At 56.2% G+C, this 16,372-nt stretch overlaps 7 protein-coding genes across 7 annotated transcripts; 4 read left to right on the plus strand and 3 right to left on the minus strand.

Annotated features, from left to right (window-relative positions):
- Positions 1 to 339: 339 nt before the first annotated feature.
- On the plus strand, positions 340 to 1,544 carry BO82DRAFT_333707 (SDR family oxidoreductase). The gene is made up of 3 exons (XM_025633229.1): positions 340 to 446; positions 497 to 1,009; positions 1,080 to 1,544. Exons 1-3 carry the CDS (start codon positions 392 to 394, stop codon positions 1,427 to 1,429), a joined length of 918 nt encoding a protein of 305 aa, XP_025492914.1. The 5' UTR covers positions 340 to 391; the 3' UTR covers positions 1,430 to 1,544.
- Positions 1,545 to 2,247: 703 nt separating this feature from the next.
- BO82DRAFT_364098 (oxidoreductase, short-chain dehydrogenase/reductase family) lies at positions 2,248 to 3,490 on the plus strand (the record flags this gene model as incomplete). The annotated part of the gene is made up of 7 exons (XM_025636930.1): positions 2,248 to 2,318; positions 2,375 to 2,494; positions 2,545 to 2,745; positions 2,810 to 2,974; positions 3,030 to 3,173; positions 3,238 to 3,392; positions 3,453 to 3,490. 7 exons carry the CDS (start codon positions 2,248 to 2,250, stop codon positions 3,488 to 3,490), a joined length of 894 nt encoding a protein of 297 aa, XP_025492915.1.
- Positions 3,491 to 5,168: 1,678 nt separating this feature from the next.
- Positions 5,169 to 8,657, plus strand: exg9 (putative exo-beta-1,3-glucanase; the record flags this gene model as incomplete). Its single annotated transcript, XM_025637975.1, has 5 exons — positions 5,169 to 5,646; positions 5,700 to 6,118; positions 6,176 to 8,155; positions 8,219 to 8,542; positions 8,604 to 8,657. 5 exons carry the CDS (start codon positions 5,169 to 5,171, stop codon positions 8,655 to 8,657), a joined length of 3,255 nt encoding a protein of 1,084 aa, XP_025492916.1.
- Positions 8,658 to 9,096: 439 nt separating this feature from the next.
- Positions 9,097 to 9,500, minus strand: BO82DRAFT_401358 (uncharacterized protein; the record flags this gene model as incomplete). Its single annotated transcript, XM_025639247.1, has 2 exons — positions 9,097 to 9,120; positions 9,258 to 9,500. The coding sequence occupies 2 exons, from the start codon at positions 9,498 to 9,500 to the stop codon at positions 9,097 to 9,099; spliced, it is 267 nt and encodes an 88-aa protein (XP_025492917.1).
- A 335-nt stretch (positions 9,501 to 9,835) lies between these two features.
- On the minus strand, positions 9,836 to 11,736 carry BO82DRAFT_431618 (GMC family oxidoreductase; the record flags this gene model as incomplete). Its single annotated transcript, XM_025640715.1, has 2 exons — positions 9,836 to 11,458; positions 11,521 to 11,736. 2 exons carry the CDS (start codon positions 11,734 to 11,736, stop codon positions 9,836 to 9,838), a joined length of 1,839 nt encoding a protein of 612 aa, XP_025492918.1.
- A 665-nt stretch (positions 11,737 to 12,401) lies between these two features.
- BO82DRAFT_413472 (uncharacterized protein) lies at positions 12,402 to 13,629 on the plus strand. The gene is made up of 4 exons (XM_025639881.1): positions 12,402 to 12,602; positions 12,664 to 12,768; positions 12,821 to 13,194; positions 13,255 to 13,629. The coding sequence occupies exons 1-4, from the start codon at positions 12,432 to 12,434 to the stop codon at positions 13,622 to 13,624; spliced, it is 1,020 nt and encodes a 339-aa protein (XP_025492919.1). The 5' UTR covers positions 12,402 to 12,431; the 3' UTR covers positions 13,625 to 13,629.
- A 1,256-nt stretch (positions 13,630 to 14,885) lies between these two features.
- On the minus strand, positions 14,886 to 16,288 carry BO82DRAFT_61141 (ketopantoate reductase family protein). Its single transcript, XM_025641382.1, has 3 exons — positions 16,007 to 16,288; positions 15,288 to 15,946; positions 14,886 to 15,234 (listed from the first exon to the last, which is right to left on the minus strand). The coding sequence occupies exons 1-3, from the start codon at positions 16,194 to 16,196 to the stop codon at positions 15,079 to 15,081; spliced, it is 1,005 nt and encodes a 334-aa protein (XP_025492920.1). The 5' UTR covers positions 16,197 to 16,288; the 3' UTR covers positions 14,886 to 15,078.
- Between the last annotated feature and the right edge of the window lie 84 nt (positions 16,289 to 16,372).

The following is a 16,372-nucleotide window of genomic DNA, read 5'->3' on the forward strand; positions in this document are numbered from 1 at the left end:
CACTGTGCAGCAGTTGCCAAGAATTGTATGCCTGCCAAAACCCTCCGAATGACCATGAAACTCCCGAAGTTGTGAGGTGAGGTGAGGGTACGAACAACCATCCGACCGACGGAGCGGGGTAACTCCGACCGCTAAGCCCGACAGACACCAGCCCTAATCCGCTACATCCTAGCATGGTGATCAACTATCCCCTCACTAATGCAGCTGGTCTTGGGAATCACACCACAGCTCGGGCAGGCGGCGGAGCAAACCTGAAGGCGGCCTCCGCAAGCAAACTTCAGATGGCCAGGTATAAAGTCTGGAATCATTCTCCCCGAAGCACTATCATCCTCATCAGCAGCACTTTCCAACCCACTTCCCATTGCATTGCTCAATCGCCCAATCAAACAAGATGAATCCCGTCAACACCAAGCCCTACCAGCTCCCCGCTGATGCCACCTGGTTCAGTATGCCGGCCCATCCCCACCGTCCTGGCACAACCCACTGACACACCCAGTAACCGGCTGCTCCAGCGGCATCGGACGCGCGCTGGCCACGCATGTTGCCGCTCAACCCGGCCACCGGCTCATCGCGACCGCCCGCAACCCTGCCAGCCTCTCCTACCTGCCCGACGACAACCCGGCCATCCTCAAGCTCGCGCTGGACGTGACCTCCCCCGCGGCGGTGGACGCTGCCTTCCAGACCGCAGCGGCCCACTTTGGGGAGAGCTACTACATCGACGTCCTAGTCAACAATGCCGGCTACCCGCTGTCCGGGGATAGCGAGGCCGTGACCGAGGCGGAGATGCACGACGAGTTCGAGACCAACTTTTTCGGGACGGTGCGCGTTGCTCTGAAGGCCGTCGCGGTGATGCGGCAGTCGCCCACGCGCCGGGGTGGGCTCATCTTCAACGTCTCCTCCGTGGCAGGCGTGTGCGCCTTCCCAGGCCATGCCTTCTACCACGCCAGCAAGTTCGCGGTCGAGGGGTGGACCGAGTCGGTGGCACGAGAAGTGCACCCTGATTGGAACAGTATGTTTTCCCCTTGCTTCCCTTGGATGATGGGGCAAAGAAAGTGCATTAGTGTGCTGACGGTAGAAAGTCAATTTCTGCATCGTCGAGCCCGGCGCTGTCAAGACCAACTTCGAGACGACCAGTAAGAAGCACATCAAGCCGCACGAGGCCTACGCCGCTCCTGATCTGCCGGCCAGGCAGCTCGAGGTGTTTGTGAAGAAGGGGCTCGAGGCGGGCGTCGGAGTGCAGCCCGAGCAGGTGGCGCAGGTGCTATATCAGGTGGCGGCCCGCGGGGAGAAGGTGCCGCTGTGGTTGCCGCTGAGCGGGACGGCCATCATGCTCATCACAGCCAAACTGCAGGGCAGACTGCAGGAGCTGGACAATAACAAGGAGCTGAGTGCGATCGACAAGGACCAGGCCCAGTTCAAGCTTAACTAGAGTGTCTAGTTTGCCGGGGGTGACCTATGTCGGCATAACTCACTGTTAGAGTGATGGTGCCAATTTAGATGACTTGAATACATTTGAATGTGTCTCAATATCCGTGGGAATATTGAAATCTCAAGATTTTCATTTACTTCTGTGATTTGCTTGAGGGTTCTGAAATTATCGATTGAAGCTAATGCTAAGCTTTGTACGTGATAAAGGGATACGCACGGGATTTTAAGCATTTCTTCCTTAAGTCTTAGGCCAGCCTGAGGCAGCATCAAGGCTGCGACGGGACCGACGGGATCGAATCGGAGGATAACTCGGTGTGGGCTGGAAGGCTGGAATTTTGCCCCGAGAGCGGTAAGAACTTTTCACACTCCCGAGTCACGATGGCCGAGCAGCACCACGTGACCGCTTATGAGCAGGTTAGTCAGCAGCTCTTGATCTGCGGCATAATTTCTTTATGTGCACCATTCGAAGGGCAGCAACGTCACCACCCCATACCAGGTCATCAACCCTGCTCATGCGCATGAGAAGCTGCACGCTGTGAATTTATATTATACAGCCTGGGCCAGAAGCAAGAGCGGCCCCAAAGCATCGCGCTTATCGCACCAGACGCATTTCACCGCCCCGCGCACCGGGCCAGACAGCTCGAGCACTATGACGCACGCATGACTGAATGATGTGGTATTCTGGGCCTGCCATATAAAATCCGGTCCGGGGATTGGACTTTTACCAGCAGAACTGTTTGAAGCAAGTTCCTCTGCATCCCTCTCTCTCTCTCTCTCTCTCTCTCTCTCTCTCTCTCTCACACTCTGAAAATCCGCAACATGTCATCGCAGATGGGCAAGGATGGGGCCTTCCAGGCTCCCCAGGCGAAGCAGGCTCAGAGCAAACCGGGGTACGCTTCCACTTTCGCAAGCCATGACGCACAGCGGGGACTAACACTTCGAATAGTCTGGAGAAGGAGATGGCGCCGTCCAGTGAGTCCACTAAGCTAGAAGGTAGCCAGGGATTCGTCGAATACACGGGCTCCAACAAGCTCAAGGACAAGAAGATTCTGATCACGGGTGGAGAGTGAGTCGTCCGCCCGGTGCACTTGTACCATTACTGACAATCCCGTCCAGCTCCGGAATCGGTCGGTCAGTCGCTGCGTTGATGGCTCGCGAAGGGGCCGACATCACCATCGTATACCTGCCCGAGGAACAGGAAGACGCGGAACACACCAAGAAATTGGTCGAGAAGGAGGGGCGCAGTTGTCTCCTGATTCCGGGCGACTTGCGCAAGAACGAAACGTGTCAGAAGGCCGTGGAGGAACATGTGAATAAGTATGCTGGCTTCAGTCGGTCTTCCTTAGGGACGGGGACTAACGCAGTCGTCTTGCTCCTGCAGGTTCAAGCACATCAACGTCCTCGTGAACAACGCATCGAAGCAGTACATGTGCAAGGATCTGGCCGAGATTGATCTCGATAAGGTCGAGGACACCTTCCGCACCAATATTCTGCAGATGATTGCCATCACCAAATACGCGCTCCCACATATGTCCAAGGGAGATTCGTCAGTCTTCCCATTGCCACTGCACGATTCTAGCTGGCTAATCTATCCTCTGCAGGATTATCAATAACACATCCGTCACCACCTTCCGCGGCTCCGGCACGATGGTCGATTACGCATCCACCAAGGGGGCGATTGTGGGCTTCACCCGGTCCCTCGCCTTACAGCTTATGCCTAAGGGTATCCGGGTAAACGCGGTCGCGTATGTTCTTTTCCCTTACCCTTTCAGCGCGATTATCTGTATTCTGGACTAATGGTGGCGACAGACCTGGTTCCGTGTATACCCCCATCCAAATCGATACCAGAGATGCCGAGTCCATGGAGGGATGGGCGTCCGGCAAGCCGCTGGGCCGTCCGGGACAGCCCTCTGAGGTGGCAACGAGTTTCGTGTTCTTGGCTAGCAAGGACGCGTCTTTCTATTGTGAGTCACTTTGGATCCTTGCTCTATGAAGACTCGGGGCTGTTACTAATGTCTTCGCAGCGGGACAAGTTCTGCATTGTTACCCTCTCGGAGAGTAGCGGCAGACATGATTGGATGAATTGAAATGTATATTCCGAAGAAATGACCACGACATTGGGTAATAATTTCACTCACAGAATGGTGGCTTAAATGACCAGTCTCCAGAAGACGGCTCGAATGAGTCGACTGCTTGGCTACTACTCCGTACTGTGATCTACGTACTGCTTTGGCAGTCCGAGCTAACAAGTCCTCAGCACTTACTGAGTTGGCTTATCACCGAATCATGCGTGGTCCGTGGTGCCAAGTCGGGAGTCCTGCTGCGGCACTTGTATGTGTGGCGTGCCATGTGCCAGGTAATGCGTGGGGCAGGTCGCAGTGCTTGTCAGCCTCAGTGTTTCAGACTATGGGTCGGTCGGTCGATGCTCGTCACCTGTAGAGGAAGGTAGTTTATACCAGGCAGAGATTATCTTTCCAATCATCGCAGCTGTTCTCGACAGAAAAGAGCACAGTAAGAGACGTCTGATGTAGGGTTCTCCCGGGACCGGTGACAGTGGCACAGAGACAGCGACTAGCAAGAACCTGCCTCAGGAATAAGTGCCAGTGTACGTGGTTCTTCGACCTGTTGAGCCAATTCATGCGATGGTGGGGACCCCTGGCATCTTCTGACACTTCTGCGGCTGCATTCAGACTGCATGCACCTCCTTTCTTCTTTCCGGTAGCACGCGGATGCCCCTTACTCTGCGCCAGTCCACTCCTCTCAATCGATGCTTGTCTACTCCGTAGTGATTGACCCAGGGGATGCAGTGGGGCGAGGCTCGTATGCACGGGCCAGGCTAATATCTGAGTCCTGGTGCGGATTAGTCACCAGACCTGTCCATCAACTACAACCAAACTCGCAATGGCTGCGTTGATTCAAGCTCAACAGGTGGTAGCATCCTGGGTTGCCATCATCCGGTTGCCGCTCAGGGGACTTCATCTTGAGGTTATTGACAGGCGGGTGGTAATTTCAACACGAAGTCTTAGATTGTGTGTGTCTCACTGCCGCCCAACGGCGGCGCTGGAGGCCTGCACTAAGTGGGTCTAGGCAGACTAATCAGTAATTATGAATGTATTATTGCAGAGTCAGGTACCAGGCACTAAACTCACTAAGTGAATCCCTAGGCATGCACAAATTTCAGACCAACCCAATGGGGGAGCTGAAGGGTGAAGGCGTCGACACAGTGGGGCAGAAATATACTAATCAGGATCATACCTTACCAGAACCAGGTAGGGCTATCTGACTATCTACTATTCAAGACTAAAGCCTGATTCAGCCGCGAACGGGGTGAGGAAGAGTGATTGGTGCTGTGCAAGGCCAATCCGCACTGCTTCACGCTAGTCCGCACGCGATCTGAGGGCTAATGAAGCAAACACCATCTGAAGATTCCTCACGGTCTTTAACCGAAATTGCAATGTCGCATTGCTCCAATCTCCTGGGACTCCGGGCTTGATGAGCTGACCACCATGGAGAATTCGCCTTCTGTGAGGACTTCAGCTTGCCTGGAAAGGGAAACTGGTCGTATACACCTTCAGCTGCGATGGACCCTGGATGGACCCTAGATGGACCCTCAACGAGCCCTCAACGAACAGTCCTGGTAGGGCTGCGAGTGTATATAAACTGCACCCTCAACCCCATGAGTTCAGATGGGAGTCAGGGTCATCCACTGTCATTCTTTTACCCCCAGTCCTTCCTTCACCATGGCCAAGCTCAGCTGGCTTCTGACCTCTAGTCTTTCTTTTGCTTGTCTTTCCACAGCACTTCCTGCTGGCTCTCTTTTGAAATCTCAATCGCAATCGCAATCTTTTATCTCTCCTACTAACTATAGTTCCTTCGATGTCGAGCAGTGGATTCCGTCCGCGGACTATGTTCCGATCAAGGCAGGCATTCCTTTTGTGATCCAGAACAAGACCGCGCAGCCCTGGAACCCTGTCTCCCCTCACTCGCACGGGGGCAACCTGACCTATCCCCACCAGAAGCGAGCCAGCTGCGGCGGTCCCACCCCGGACAGCCCCAGCACGTTCTGGTATGAGAGTATCACTCATAACGGCGAGTCCTCCTTCCTCGACTCCTCCTACAAGGCCAACTACAAGGTCTTCCGGAACGTCGTCACCGACTATGGCGCCGATAACACCGGTGCCACCGATGCTTCGACTGCGATTCAAAATGCTATCAAAGGTACGTCGCCCGTATCATGCAACGACTTATGCACTTTACTGACACTCCAGCAGCCGGAGCCTCCAATGGCCCTGACCGCAGCAGCGGCTCCATGGGCACCACCGGCCAGCCCGCCGTGGTTTACCTGCCGGCCGGCACGTACCGACTCGACCACCCCCTCCAGCTCTACGTGGGCACCGTCTTGGTGGGAGATGCTCTGAATCCGCCCACTCTCAAGGCCAGCGCCGGCTTTCCCACCGACCACATTGTCTACGCCAAGGATCCCAACCTGGGCGGAACCATCAACTTCTACATTGCGTTTAAGAACGTGATTATTGACTCGACCAGCGTTTCCACCTCGACTGCCATCACTTTGCTGGATTGGACCGTCTCGCAGGCGACCCAGCTGACCAACGTGGTCTTTAACATGCCCGACAACTCGAACCACGTGGGTGTGACGAGTCAGTATGATTCGAACAGTAACATCATTCTGGTGCGTCCCACCACTGATCTAACCCTCATGCCCCAAAACTGACCATCTCCTGCGCAGAATGACCTGACCTTCTACGGCGGTGCCATCGCCATGGAGCTGAGCGGCCAGCAGTGGATCCTCAAGGGAATCAACATCAACGGCGCCAACGTCGGTATCAAGGCCGGGGCCTTCGAGCTCGTCTGCCAGGACTGCACATTCCAGAACGGCGCCACCGGTATCGACGCCAGCAGCATCTCCGGCTCCCTGACGGTGATCGACTCCACGGCCAACTACCTGGGCAACATGATCATCTCCTCCAACGCCGGTGGCAGCGCCCAGAACTCCATCATCCTGGACAACGTCGCCTGCACCAACAGCGGCAGCACCGTCTCGCTCAACGGCAACGCCGTCCTGACCGGCTCCGTCACCAACACCTGGGTCCATGGCAACCTGTACTCCGGTGGCGCGACCTCCCCCGCCTACGAGCAGGGGCTGAGCGTGACCACCGCGCGTGCCGACGTCCTCCTCGACTCCAACGGCAAATACTTCACCATGGCTCCGCCCACCTACTCCCAATACTCGGCCAACCAGTTCATCAACATCAAGAGCGTCTCCGGACTCCCTGTGTACGGCGACGGCGCGACGGATGACACCGCCAACATCAACGCCATCCTGGCCCAGTACGCCGGCTGCAAGATCATCTACTTCCCCGCCGGGACCTATATTGTCACCGACACCATCCTGATCCCCTCGGGCTCCATCATCATCGGCGACGCCTACGCCTCCGCCATCAGCGCCACCGGCGGCAACTTCTACAACCCCGATGCCCCCACGACCATGGTGCAAGTCGGTAACTCCGGTGACGTGGGCACCGCCCAGATTTCAGACATGCTCTTCACCGTTGCGGACGTGCTGCAGGGCTGCAAGCTGGTGGAGGTCAACATCGCCGGCTCGACACCGGGAGCCGTGGGTCTGTGGAACTCGCACTTCCGGATTGGCGGCGCCGCCGGCAGCAAGGTGCAGACCAACTGCTACGGCAACCCGGACATCTGCAAGGCCGCATGGGGCCTGCTCCACTTGACGGCGACTTCCTCGGCCTACATCGAGAACATGTGGGGCTGGACGGCCGACCACAACCTCGACGGCAACCTGGAAACCACCACCGTCTCGACCGGCCGCGGTATGCTCGTCGAGGCCACCAAGGGTACCTGGCTCGTCGGTACCGCCATGGAGCACAACACCCTGTACCAGTACAACTTCGAGTACGCGTCCAACGTCCTCAGCTCCTTCCAGCAGAGTGAGACTCCTTACTGGCAGGGCTGGGGCGCCCCCAGCTCCGGCATCGCCCCCGCCCCCTGGACCGACAACCTCATTGCTAGTGACCCCACCTTCAGCGAGTGCGACGCCGACGACGTCGGCTGCCGCATGGCCTTCTTCGAGCGCATCCGCGGATCGAGCAATCTGTTTTTGTATGGCGGCGGTGTCTGGGTGTTCTTCAACCACGGCGGCAGCTGCACGGGTGATTGCCAGGCGAATGCGATCCGCATTCTGTCCAGTGAGGGCAGTGTCTATCTGTACGGCACGAACGTCAAGGCCATCACCAATATCGTCAAGGAGAACAAGGTCGACGCGGCGACTGAGGCTGCCAACTCGGGTGGCTGGGGTGGCGTGGTTGCTGCCTATCTGCACAGTGCCGATGGCGCGACCTCGTCGGGTGGTAGTAGCAGCAGTGGCAGCACTGGTAGCAGTGGCAGCAGCACCAGCAATGGCCCTGCGGTGACCGGCAATGGGCTCAACTGGTACAGTTCGTCCTTGACCGACGGAGCCACAGCCTACGAGGACCCTGAGTACTACTACTGCTTTGGCGGCGCCGCAGCCAACTTCCCCCCCTTCGCGAACTGGATGGGCTTCACCGAGATGTTCGACCTGAACCAGCAGACCTCGATGGCCTTAGTCGAGGATGGTCCCATCCAGGGCGATATCTGGAACGCCATTACGCAGGTCTCGGCCGATGCCAAGGTCGATCCGAGATTGGTTCTGGCTGTTGTGATGCAGGAGGTACGTGTTCTTTCAAGGTGAACATTCTTGACTTCATCACTAACCAAGTTTTCTCACGATTAGTCCAGCGGCAACGTCTACGTCGGCTGCACCAACAACGGGGTCGAAAACTGCGGCCTGATGCAGGCCTACGCCGGCTCCACCTCCTTCGACGCCAACGACCCGCAGGGCAGCATCACCCAGATGATTGTGGACGGTACCCAGGGCACCGCCGCGGGTGGAGGTCTTGTCCAGTGGTTCAACAACGATAATGTCGGTGCCAACACGGGCGGAAACCCGTATAATGTGCTCCGTGGCTACAACTCGGGCAGCATCAACTTCAACGATCTGGACGATCCCCAGGATGCCACCGGGTCGTACGTCAGTGATATCGCCAATCGCTTGCAGGTGAGCTTTCTTCCGTGGTGTATCCAGAAACTGTTTAGGCTCAGGCTAATGTTCCTTGTAGGGTTGGAACGGAAATGATGGACACGGATACCGGGCTGCTTGTGGGTGGTCTTGAATGAGAGGCTGTACCAAAATCACGGTTATTGCCACGTACCCTTGCAATGTCTGAGCGTCGACAGCTTGCTCTCTGGAATGGCTTGTGGAGCAAGAGCGACTCGTTAGAATGTGCTCGGACGCGTACGAGATTGGCAGCTCCCTGCTAGTTAATTTAATGAAAGACACCTAAAAAGTTCTATATCGACCTATTCCTTGTACTGGTAATCGACACCGCAGTTGGCTGCAGGTAGTTCATTACTCGATTATAGATGATTGAGAAGGATGACCACACTCGCACATCACCAGAGTGCCGGGGCCTTTGGTAAACCTTGTTGTCGCACGATAGCAGAGCAATTGATCCTCCGAACGGGCATCATTGCATATATACCCCTGAATGTAGATCGAGGATGAGCGGCAACCCCTTCATCTCACCCACTACCAGCAAATCTCCGCAAGAATTAATGAGTGCGAAATCGGGGGTCCTTGAGTACTTAGTTCGGCAGCATTTGAAATCTCCGAATCTGACGTCGAAGTCCTGTGAATAAAAGACCGCACCCATTGCCTGCCCCAAATGTTGGTTCCATCTCCCCTGGAGGCCGTGCTCATCGCTGACCCTTACGTGGTCGTCATTCATCAGGTCCTGTTGCGGTGGCAGTTCAATCAGGCTCAGTGGCTCGGCGACCTGAAGCCAGTTGTGGTTCCGGAAGGTATCATGGACGTTCATTGTGAAGACTGACCAGGGTTTGATATCAGCCTGAAACAAGAGCGCGTGCAAGGCATTGGAACGAGTTGTCCCCGGCCCAAGGGAGACTTGTGGCAGTGGCTGCGCGGTGATCTCAGACGCCGGCCGCGCTTGAGCCATTGTGGTAGCCATAATTAATGCTTTTTTGCCGCTGCGACCGAAACGAGGGATGTAGCTTGTATGAAGACCTTGGACTTATCAATAGTGAGGAACGCTGAGTAACGAAGAATTTGCGAACGAGCCGAAGATGAAGCAAGAAGGTGAGAGGAGGGCCGGGGTGAGGCAGGGCGACAGAGAAAAGAAAAAAAGAAGAAAGTGGTCAGCTGCACAGGCTTTGTGCATTCAGCAATTACTTGCATCCTACGCCGTGATAGTCTCGTTCACTTGTCTATGTTCGTGACCCTGATCTTCTCATTCACTTAGGTTGTCTAGGTTTGTGACCCTGATAGTCTCCTTCACCCACGTAACATCGCGCGACCCAATATCAGATCGGCGCCCCTTTCAGCGACCGCATAAACGGTGGCCTGGATATTCCCCGCCGGCTCTAAGGGGAAGACACTGGCATCAACCACGCGCAGGTTCCGAGTACCGTGGATTTTCAGCTGCGAGTCGACCACACCTCCCAGTTCTGCTGGCATCATAGCGCAGGTGCCTGCCGGATGGAAGCAGGTGTAGAGACGCTCCTTGACCACCTCTTTAGTCTTCTCGAGGTCGCTGTAATCGACGACCCCCTGGGGAATCCGAGACTGGGGCTTCAGCATGCTCGCAAGCGGCTCCGTCGCGACGATCTGATCCAAGAACTGGACGTGTCGTGCCAGAATTTCGAGATCCAGCGGGTGGGAGAGGTAGTTGGGGTCGAAGACGGGCTTGTCCTCCACGTTTGCGGAACAGATGTGCACCGAGCCACGCGAAAAGGGGTGGTTGTGCAGGACCATAACGGTGAGATAGTTGCCCGGCAGCGACTTGGCCAGGACGTCAGCGAGCGTGGTGACGCCGGGGAGCATGTGCGTCTGAATCGGCATGAGCATGTACTGCGAGGAGGCGTTGTGACCGGCCTGGAGCAGCTCGCGCTGCAGCGCGAATTGCTTCTGCTGCGCGGGCGGGAGATCCGCCGCCTGGTGATCGAGGTGCTTGGAGAGCAACTCGTCGACTTTGTCACGCGAGAGCTGGCCCTCGTGGTCGACCATTGGCAAATATGCCATGCTGATGGGCATGCCGGACAAGGGGCCTCCGCGCGTTTGCTCGTAGAGCTGGACCAACGACTGTACTACGTTCGGATCCCGCATGATATCGCCGGACATTTGGTCGTCTGCTACTTCAAAGTTGATACTCGCCAAACAGTGATCCTGCAAATTCTCTCCCACTCCGGGCCGCTCGAGGACGACTGGAATGTCGTGCTTCTCCAGCAACTCCCGCTGGCCGATACCGGACAACTCCAGCAGCTGGGGAGTATTAAAACTGCCTGCACAAAGAATGACTTCTCGTGCAGCCGCAATCTCCCGACGCTCACCGTCCTTGCATCTAACCTGCACACCGGTTGCGATTACTTCGCCGTCCACCTCTGCCAGCAACACCCTCTCCACCATCGTCTCCGTCAACAACTCCAAATTCGGCCGCTGCGCTACCTCCGGTGAGTAGTACGCCGCCGCATACCCGCGCTGGCCGGTCTTCCCATCGACCGTCAACGGTGCGGTGAAAGCGCCAATTTTGCGACCGGCGATGGGATCCGCATCTGTGCGCCAGCCCAACCGGGCAAAGGCCTCATCCCAGGCCTGGTTGAACGGCCCATAAACATCCGGCAGAGTGATGGGAACCGGCCCGCTGGTCCCCTGATTCTCCGGACTCATGTAGCGCTCCAGCGACAGCAGGGTCGACGTCGCCTCTGAGGGGGGCGTGTAAGTGTGAAATTTGCGGAGGTAGGGCGCCATGTCCTCGGGGCCCCAGCCCTCGTTACCCAGCGCCTTCCAGGCAGCGAAGTTGCTTTCGGAGGGGTACATCACCACCGAAAAGTTCATGGCTGAGGTGCCCCCTACTACCCGGCCGCGCGGCTGGGCGATCTGCCGGTTGTTCACATGGACCTGTAGGATTGTCAATACGCATACATTAGAGTGCGAAGCAGAGAACGAGTACTGCTACACACCTGCGGCTCACTCATATAATCCCAGTCGAACTCGGGGTTCCCATACAACGTGCTCAGAAATCCAGGGGTCTCGATGCGCGGATCGCCCATGCGGTTGGCCCCGGCCTCAATCAGGAGCACGTTGACGTCGGCGTCCTCAGTGAGTCGGGAGGCGAGCACCAGCCCGCTCGTCCCCGCTCCGACAATCACGTAGTCATGGGGTTTAGCGGCAGTCATTATCGTTGAGAAGTCAGCTTGCATTCTGGGAGGAAAGCCCGAGGGAAAGGAACCGCTGCAGGGGGAGGAGCATGAAATACCTGCTACGTCGCCGAGACTAAGGGGCGAACGAAGCCCGAGCCGGCAAGTGCAGGCAAGTACAGGATCAAGAAAAATGGGGCGCTGTCACGGGCGGCAGACAGAATTAGGATTGAGATTGACATGGCGTGGTGGAGCTGGGCAACGCTGGGCAACGCCTTTGGGGAGCGTTGGTGACTTTGGCAGCGGTTGTTAGGGCTGGGATTGGCTGCGGGACGAACGGACGATCCACATGGTTGACTGGGTTGACAGCGCCGGTGGTTTTGGCTCTGCCCCTTGACATGTCTAGGCATGTCTAGCCATGTTTAGCCATGCCAATCTCTGCCAAAAACCGTTGTGCCATGCGACGATCCGCCAGTGCCGGGCTCCACTTGGCTGACTCGCAGGACCGAACCGTCCTCGGTGGATGTCCGTGGATTTCGCTTGTGGTGCCAAAAAAAAAGATGCAAAACGCAATGATCATCGGTGTCTGGCCCCCCATCGTGGGTTATTTTCGCACGTGCATCTTCGCGGATTCTCTTCAAGTACCGAACTGCCGCTCGACTCCTGGCCGCGATGGGGGTGGATTTCTCTCGGTCTTGCCAGTCATCCATCATGCGTGGCACCCAGGAGTTCGCATGGCCATGCAGTTCTATAATGTCTTCGAATATGCCATAGTGCGCGACCAGCTCATCGCCAACACGGTGCTGGTGGCCGTAAGCACTCTGGCGATTGTGCTACGCTTCATCTCGCGGCGAATCCGACGCAGCCAGATCTGGTGGGATGATGTGTGTATTGTCGGGTCAATGGTACGAGGCCCTCGAGAACTCTATGATGGACATGCGAACTGACGGACTGCATCGCGGACAGCTCAACACCTACGGCATGCTAGCCATGCACTACCACTATGCGCGGGTCGGAATGCGCCACCCCATCACCGCAATCCCCGCCGAAAACGCGATCCTCATCTTCAAAGTGGGTTGGACGTTCAGGTCCGAGCAATGGCAACGGTCACTGACGCGCGCAGATGCTCATCGTCTATCAAATCGTCTACTATAACTGCATGGTGCTCGCCAAATTCTCCTACCTCTTCTTCTACCTCCGCATCTTCGTCACGCGCGGGTTCCGCATCGCCGCGCGGGTGTGCATGGGCTGCGCGGCGGCCTACTGGGTGGGCAGCATGCTCCAGATCTTCCTGATCTGCCAGCCCTTCGAGAAGAACTGGAACTCGACGCTTCCCGGCCACTGCGCGAGCATGAACGTGGCGTTCTCGACGATCGGCGCGTTCAATCTTGTTACCGACCTGGTCATCATGGCTCTGCCCGTGCATCACATCTGGAAGCTGCAGACCTCGACGGCCACCAAGCTGGCGCTGTATGGTATATTTGGAATGGGACTCTTGTAAGTCGCCCGCCCTCGTCCAACGATAGTCCACGCTCGGAGAATTGACAGACGGGCCAGCATTTCCGCCATTACCATCATCCGCATCCGTGTCCTCACGACCGTCAACTTCGCCGACCTCTCGTACAGTATGATCTGGGCGGCCTTCTGGAGTGTCGCTGAACCTGCCCTCGCGATCCTCAACGCCTGCGTCCCCATGATGCGCCCGGTTTTCAAGGCCGCCTGTCCCGGTGTCTTCTCGTCGGCCAAAGCGGCGTACTCGTCCCAGACGGGGGCGCAGTCCGGGGCATCGGCGCGGGCGTTCCAGCGCATGCGTGACACCGAAAGCGAACTGCCGTTGACGCGGCTGGAGGCCTCGTCGAAGAGTGGCAGCCGGGGGCAGGATTCTGAGGTCTCATTGCATGGGGATCACCGGTCGCACGAGGAGTAGAATCAGAAGGGGAGTTCATTGATATAGCACGTGACTCACTATAGGTGAATGATACACGCGTCATCTTTTCTACTACTCAAAGACCAGTGAATGAACATTGCTAGCAAAGACGTCAGCTGATTCCACGGATAGGGAACTCTAGGCGCTTGTTAGGACAATACTGCGTGGTGGAACATGACGGTTAGAGGGTTGACCGGTGCTCAGACGCGCCATTTTCTCGAGCCGCACTGCCCTCCAGCTCATGGCCGAGGGATGATGGTGTTCTCCGCCCGTACTTCCTGAGTGATTCTCCAATGGTTCTATTCTGTCTCCTTGGTGGCATTTGTTGTTTCGTCTCTCTGGTGGTTCTTCCTGTCGAAACGGGAGACAACCTTTTTTTGCCCTCTGCCCGTGCATCAGATCCTAAACACTTGCCTGGGTTGAGGTAATCTGTCATTATTTGCACTGGTACGGATGAGTGCGAACGTCGAGATCATTTCCACTTCATGTAACTACTCCTTGCTTGCGCAATTAAGTGCAGGATTGTACTACTTATCATTACCACTTGAGCCTGCGATATGAATTTCAAGCAACCCGTTCTAGTCCCCCCTTGTCAATAGCTTGTCACCTAGCTAGTAGTATATCATCGTGAGGATGAAGTAGGCCTCGCAATAGAAGAGGTTGGGTTCTTAACTTATGAAGGATGATATCGAATCGAACGCTGGTCTCGTGATCTAAATCTCGAATGTCCTCGTAGAGATTTGTCTCATCAGACCTTTTGAAGTTAAGACCTGTTGTAATTGACCCATGTGTGAGTCAATCTTTCATGCCCCTAACTTGGAGAAAGCCCAGAAAAGTGTGTGAGGAAATGCCTTTCTACTCCGGTGACTTGACATAATACTTAGAGATGCTTTGACACTTTACTTACTTAGAAATATGCTTTAGAGTGGTGCTCCGGGGGTGCTTCTTATAACTAGTCAAGGAAATTCGGTTGGTCGTGCGGTCCAGGCACTCAAGTAGGACGGTCGTATTTGCAGGATAGAGGTTGGCCTCCGCCGAAGCGCGACAGAGGAATGAATCCAGCGACATGACTCTATTTAGACACTACCTAGTAGCTACAGGACGGCGAAGTGGGAGGCGGTGGCTCCAGGTCCGTATTGCCCAAACCTACAGCGTGGTTGCGCGTGGTCGATGCCGGTATCTTTCCCCTAGAGCCGGCTGGGAATATCCAGGCCACCATTTATGCGGTGGCTGAACGCGCGGCCGACCTGATTCGGAGGCATCGAATACTGAAAATGCTGGACATAATATAAGGCCTAATCCGCCATGGGAACGATATCCATAGATGAACTGGTTGTATGATGTCCGTGAATGGAAAATGGACTGTCTGGGCTACGGAGCTGCGGACGCGGCCCGTTGCGACCGGGGAGTAGGTTTATTGCGATCATCCATGCGAATCCTTCGAGCCCACATTCCTAGTTCTGCCTAGTCGCTGGCTTGGTGGCTTGTATTCTCCACTGAACACAGGCACACAACTGGTAAAGGGTGGACAGGATGGGTGTGGCGATCCCCCTGCTCTGTGCCTCGCGAATCACCTCGCCCATGATCACTTCGTGCTCCAGGAAGTTGCCCTGGAAAACATGAGTTGATGTCTACCTCCCTTGCAGGCTTAATGGTGACTCACTTTTGTTATATCCTTCTGCATGCTGGGAAAGATTTTCCTCTCTGGAGGGTTCTTCGCGAGTGTTGTGGCGATGGTCTCTTCAGGGAGGTCAATGCCGGCTGCATGTGCGACCGTCAGGACCTCGGTCATCGCAGGAATTAGCAATGTATCCAGTGCGTTGCCAGCAATCTGGAGGTCACCGGTGCTCAGTGCCGTCAGCGCGGAAATGGGATTAAAGGCCGCGTTGTAGACCAGCTTGCGCCACCGCTCTCGCTGCACGTTCGATTCGTGATAGCAGTTGGTCTTGCCTCCGGCGCTGTAGATTTCCACGAAGTGAATCGCCGCATTTTCTTGGGCATCAATCCGGTCAGGAGGACCACAAAAGGCGCCGATCTGCAGGTTGTCATGATCAATCTGTTCGATCAGACCCGGGGCGATTTCGTGCGCATCGTTGCGGCTGATTCCCGAGAGGATGATGTTCGCCGGAAAGCGTTCGGCAAACGGCTTTTCAATATTCAGTCCGTTCTGAATGAGCACGATGACGGTCTGCGCGGGTGTTACTGCCGGAGTGATGATGTCGCAGATGGAGGGGCCGATATCGGGGATGTTCTTGGTGGTGCAGACGATGTAGTCATACGGCGCCACATCGCCGGAACCGATCACGGGGACCGCGTTGACGACTGGGTATAGGATCAGTATTGTATCGCCATCGAGAGATCTAGGTTGGTCACACTATATACCGGAGGTTGGACGCCAGTTGCGTATGTGGCCATGATCACAGGAAAGGATCTCGAATCCCCGATCGGTGACAGTCTGGAAATTGGACCGAAGAACGGCGGTGACTTCGGCTTGCCCACCGTATTCCAGATTGAGGGCAGCAATGGTGCCAATGCCTCCACTACCTAGCAGAAGTACGCGAGTCTTGGCCATAGTGATGGATGGGCAGTCTGCAATGGCTCACAACAATAAGACCGACCGTTGTCACCGGCTGCGGAGAGTGAGGGGAAGCAAGAGGGTCACGTGGCAGGAGCGGGGAATACGTAATCGGAGAGTCGGAGAACCGTTGACCTCGGCTTGCAGTCCGAGGAGCGATTGCAGCATGCGCA

The sequence above is a fragment of the Aspergillus uvarum genome (genome assembly GCF_003184745.1).
Source record: "Aspergillus uvarum CBS 121591 unplaced genomic scaffold BO82scaffold_21, whole genome shotgun sequence".
NCBI classification, from domain to species: Eukaryota; Fungi; Ascomycota; class Eurotiomycetes; order Eurotiales; family Aspergillaceae; genus Aspergillus; species Aspergillus uvarum.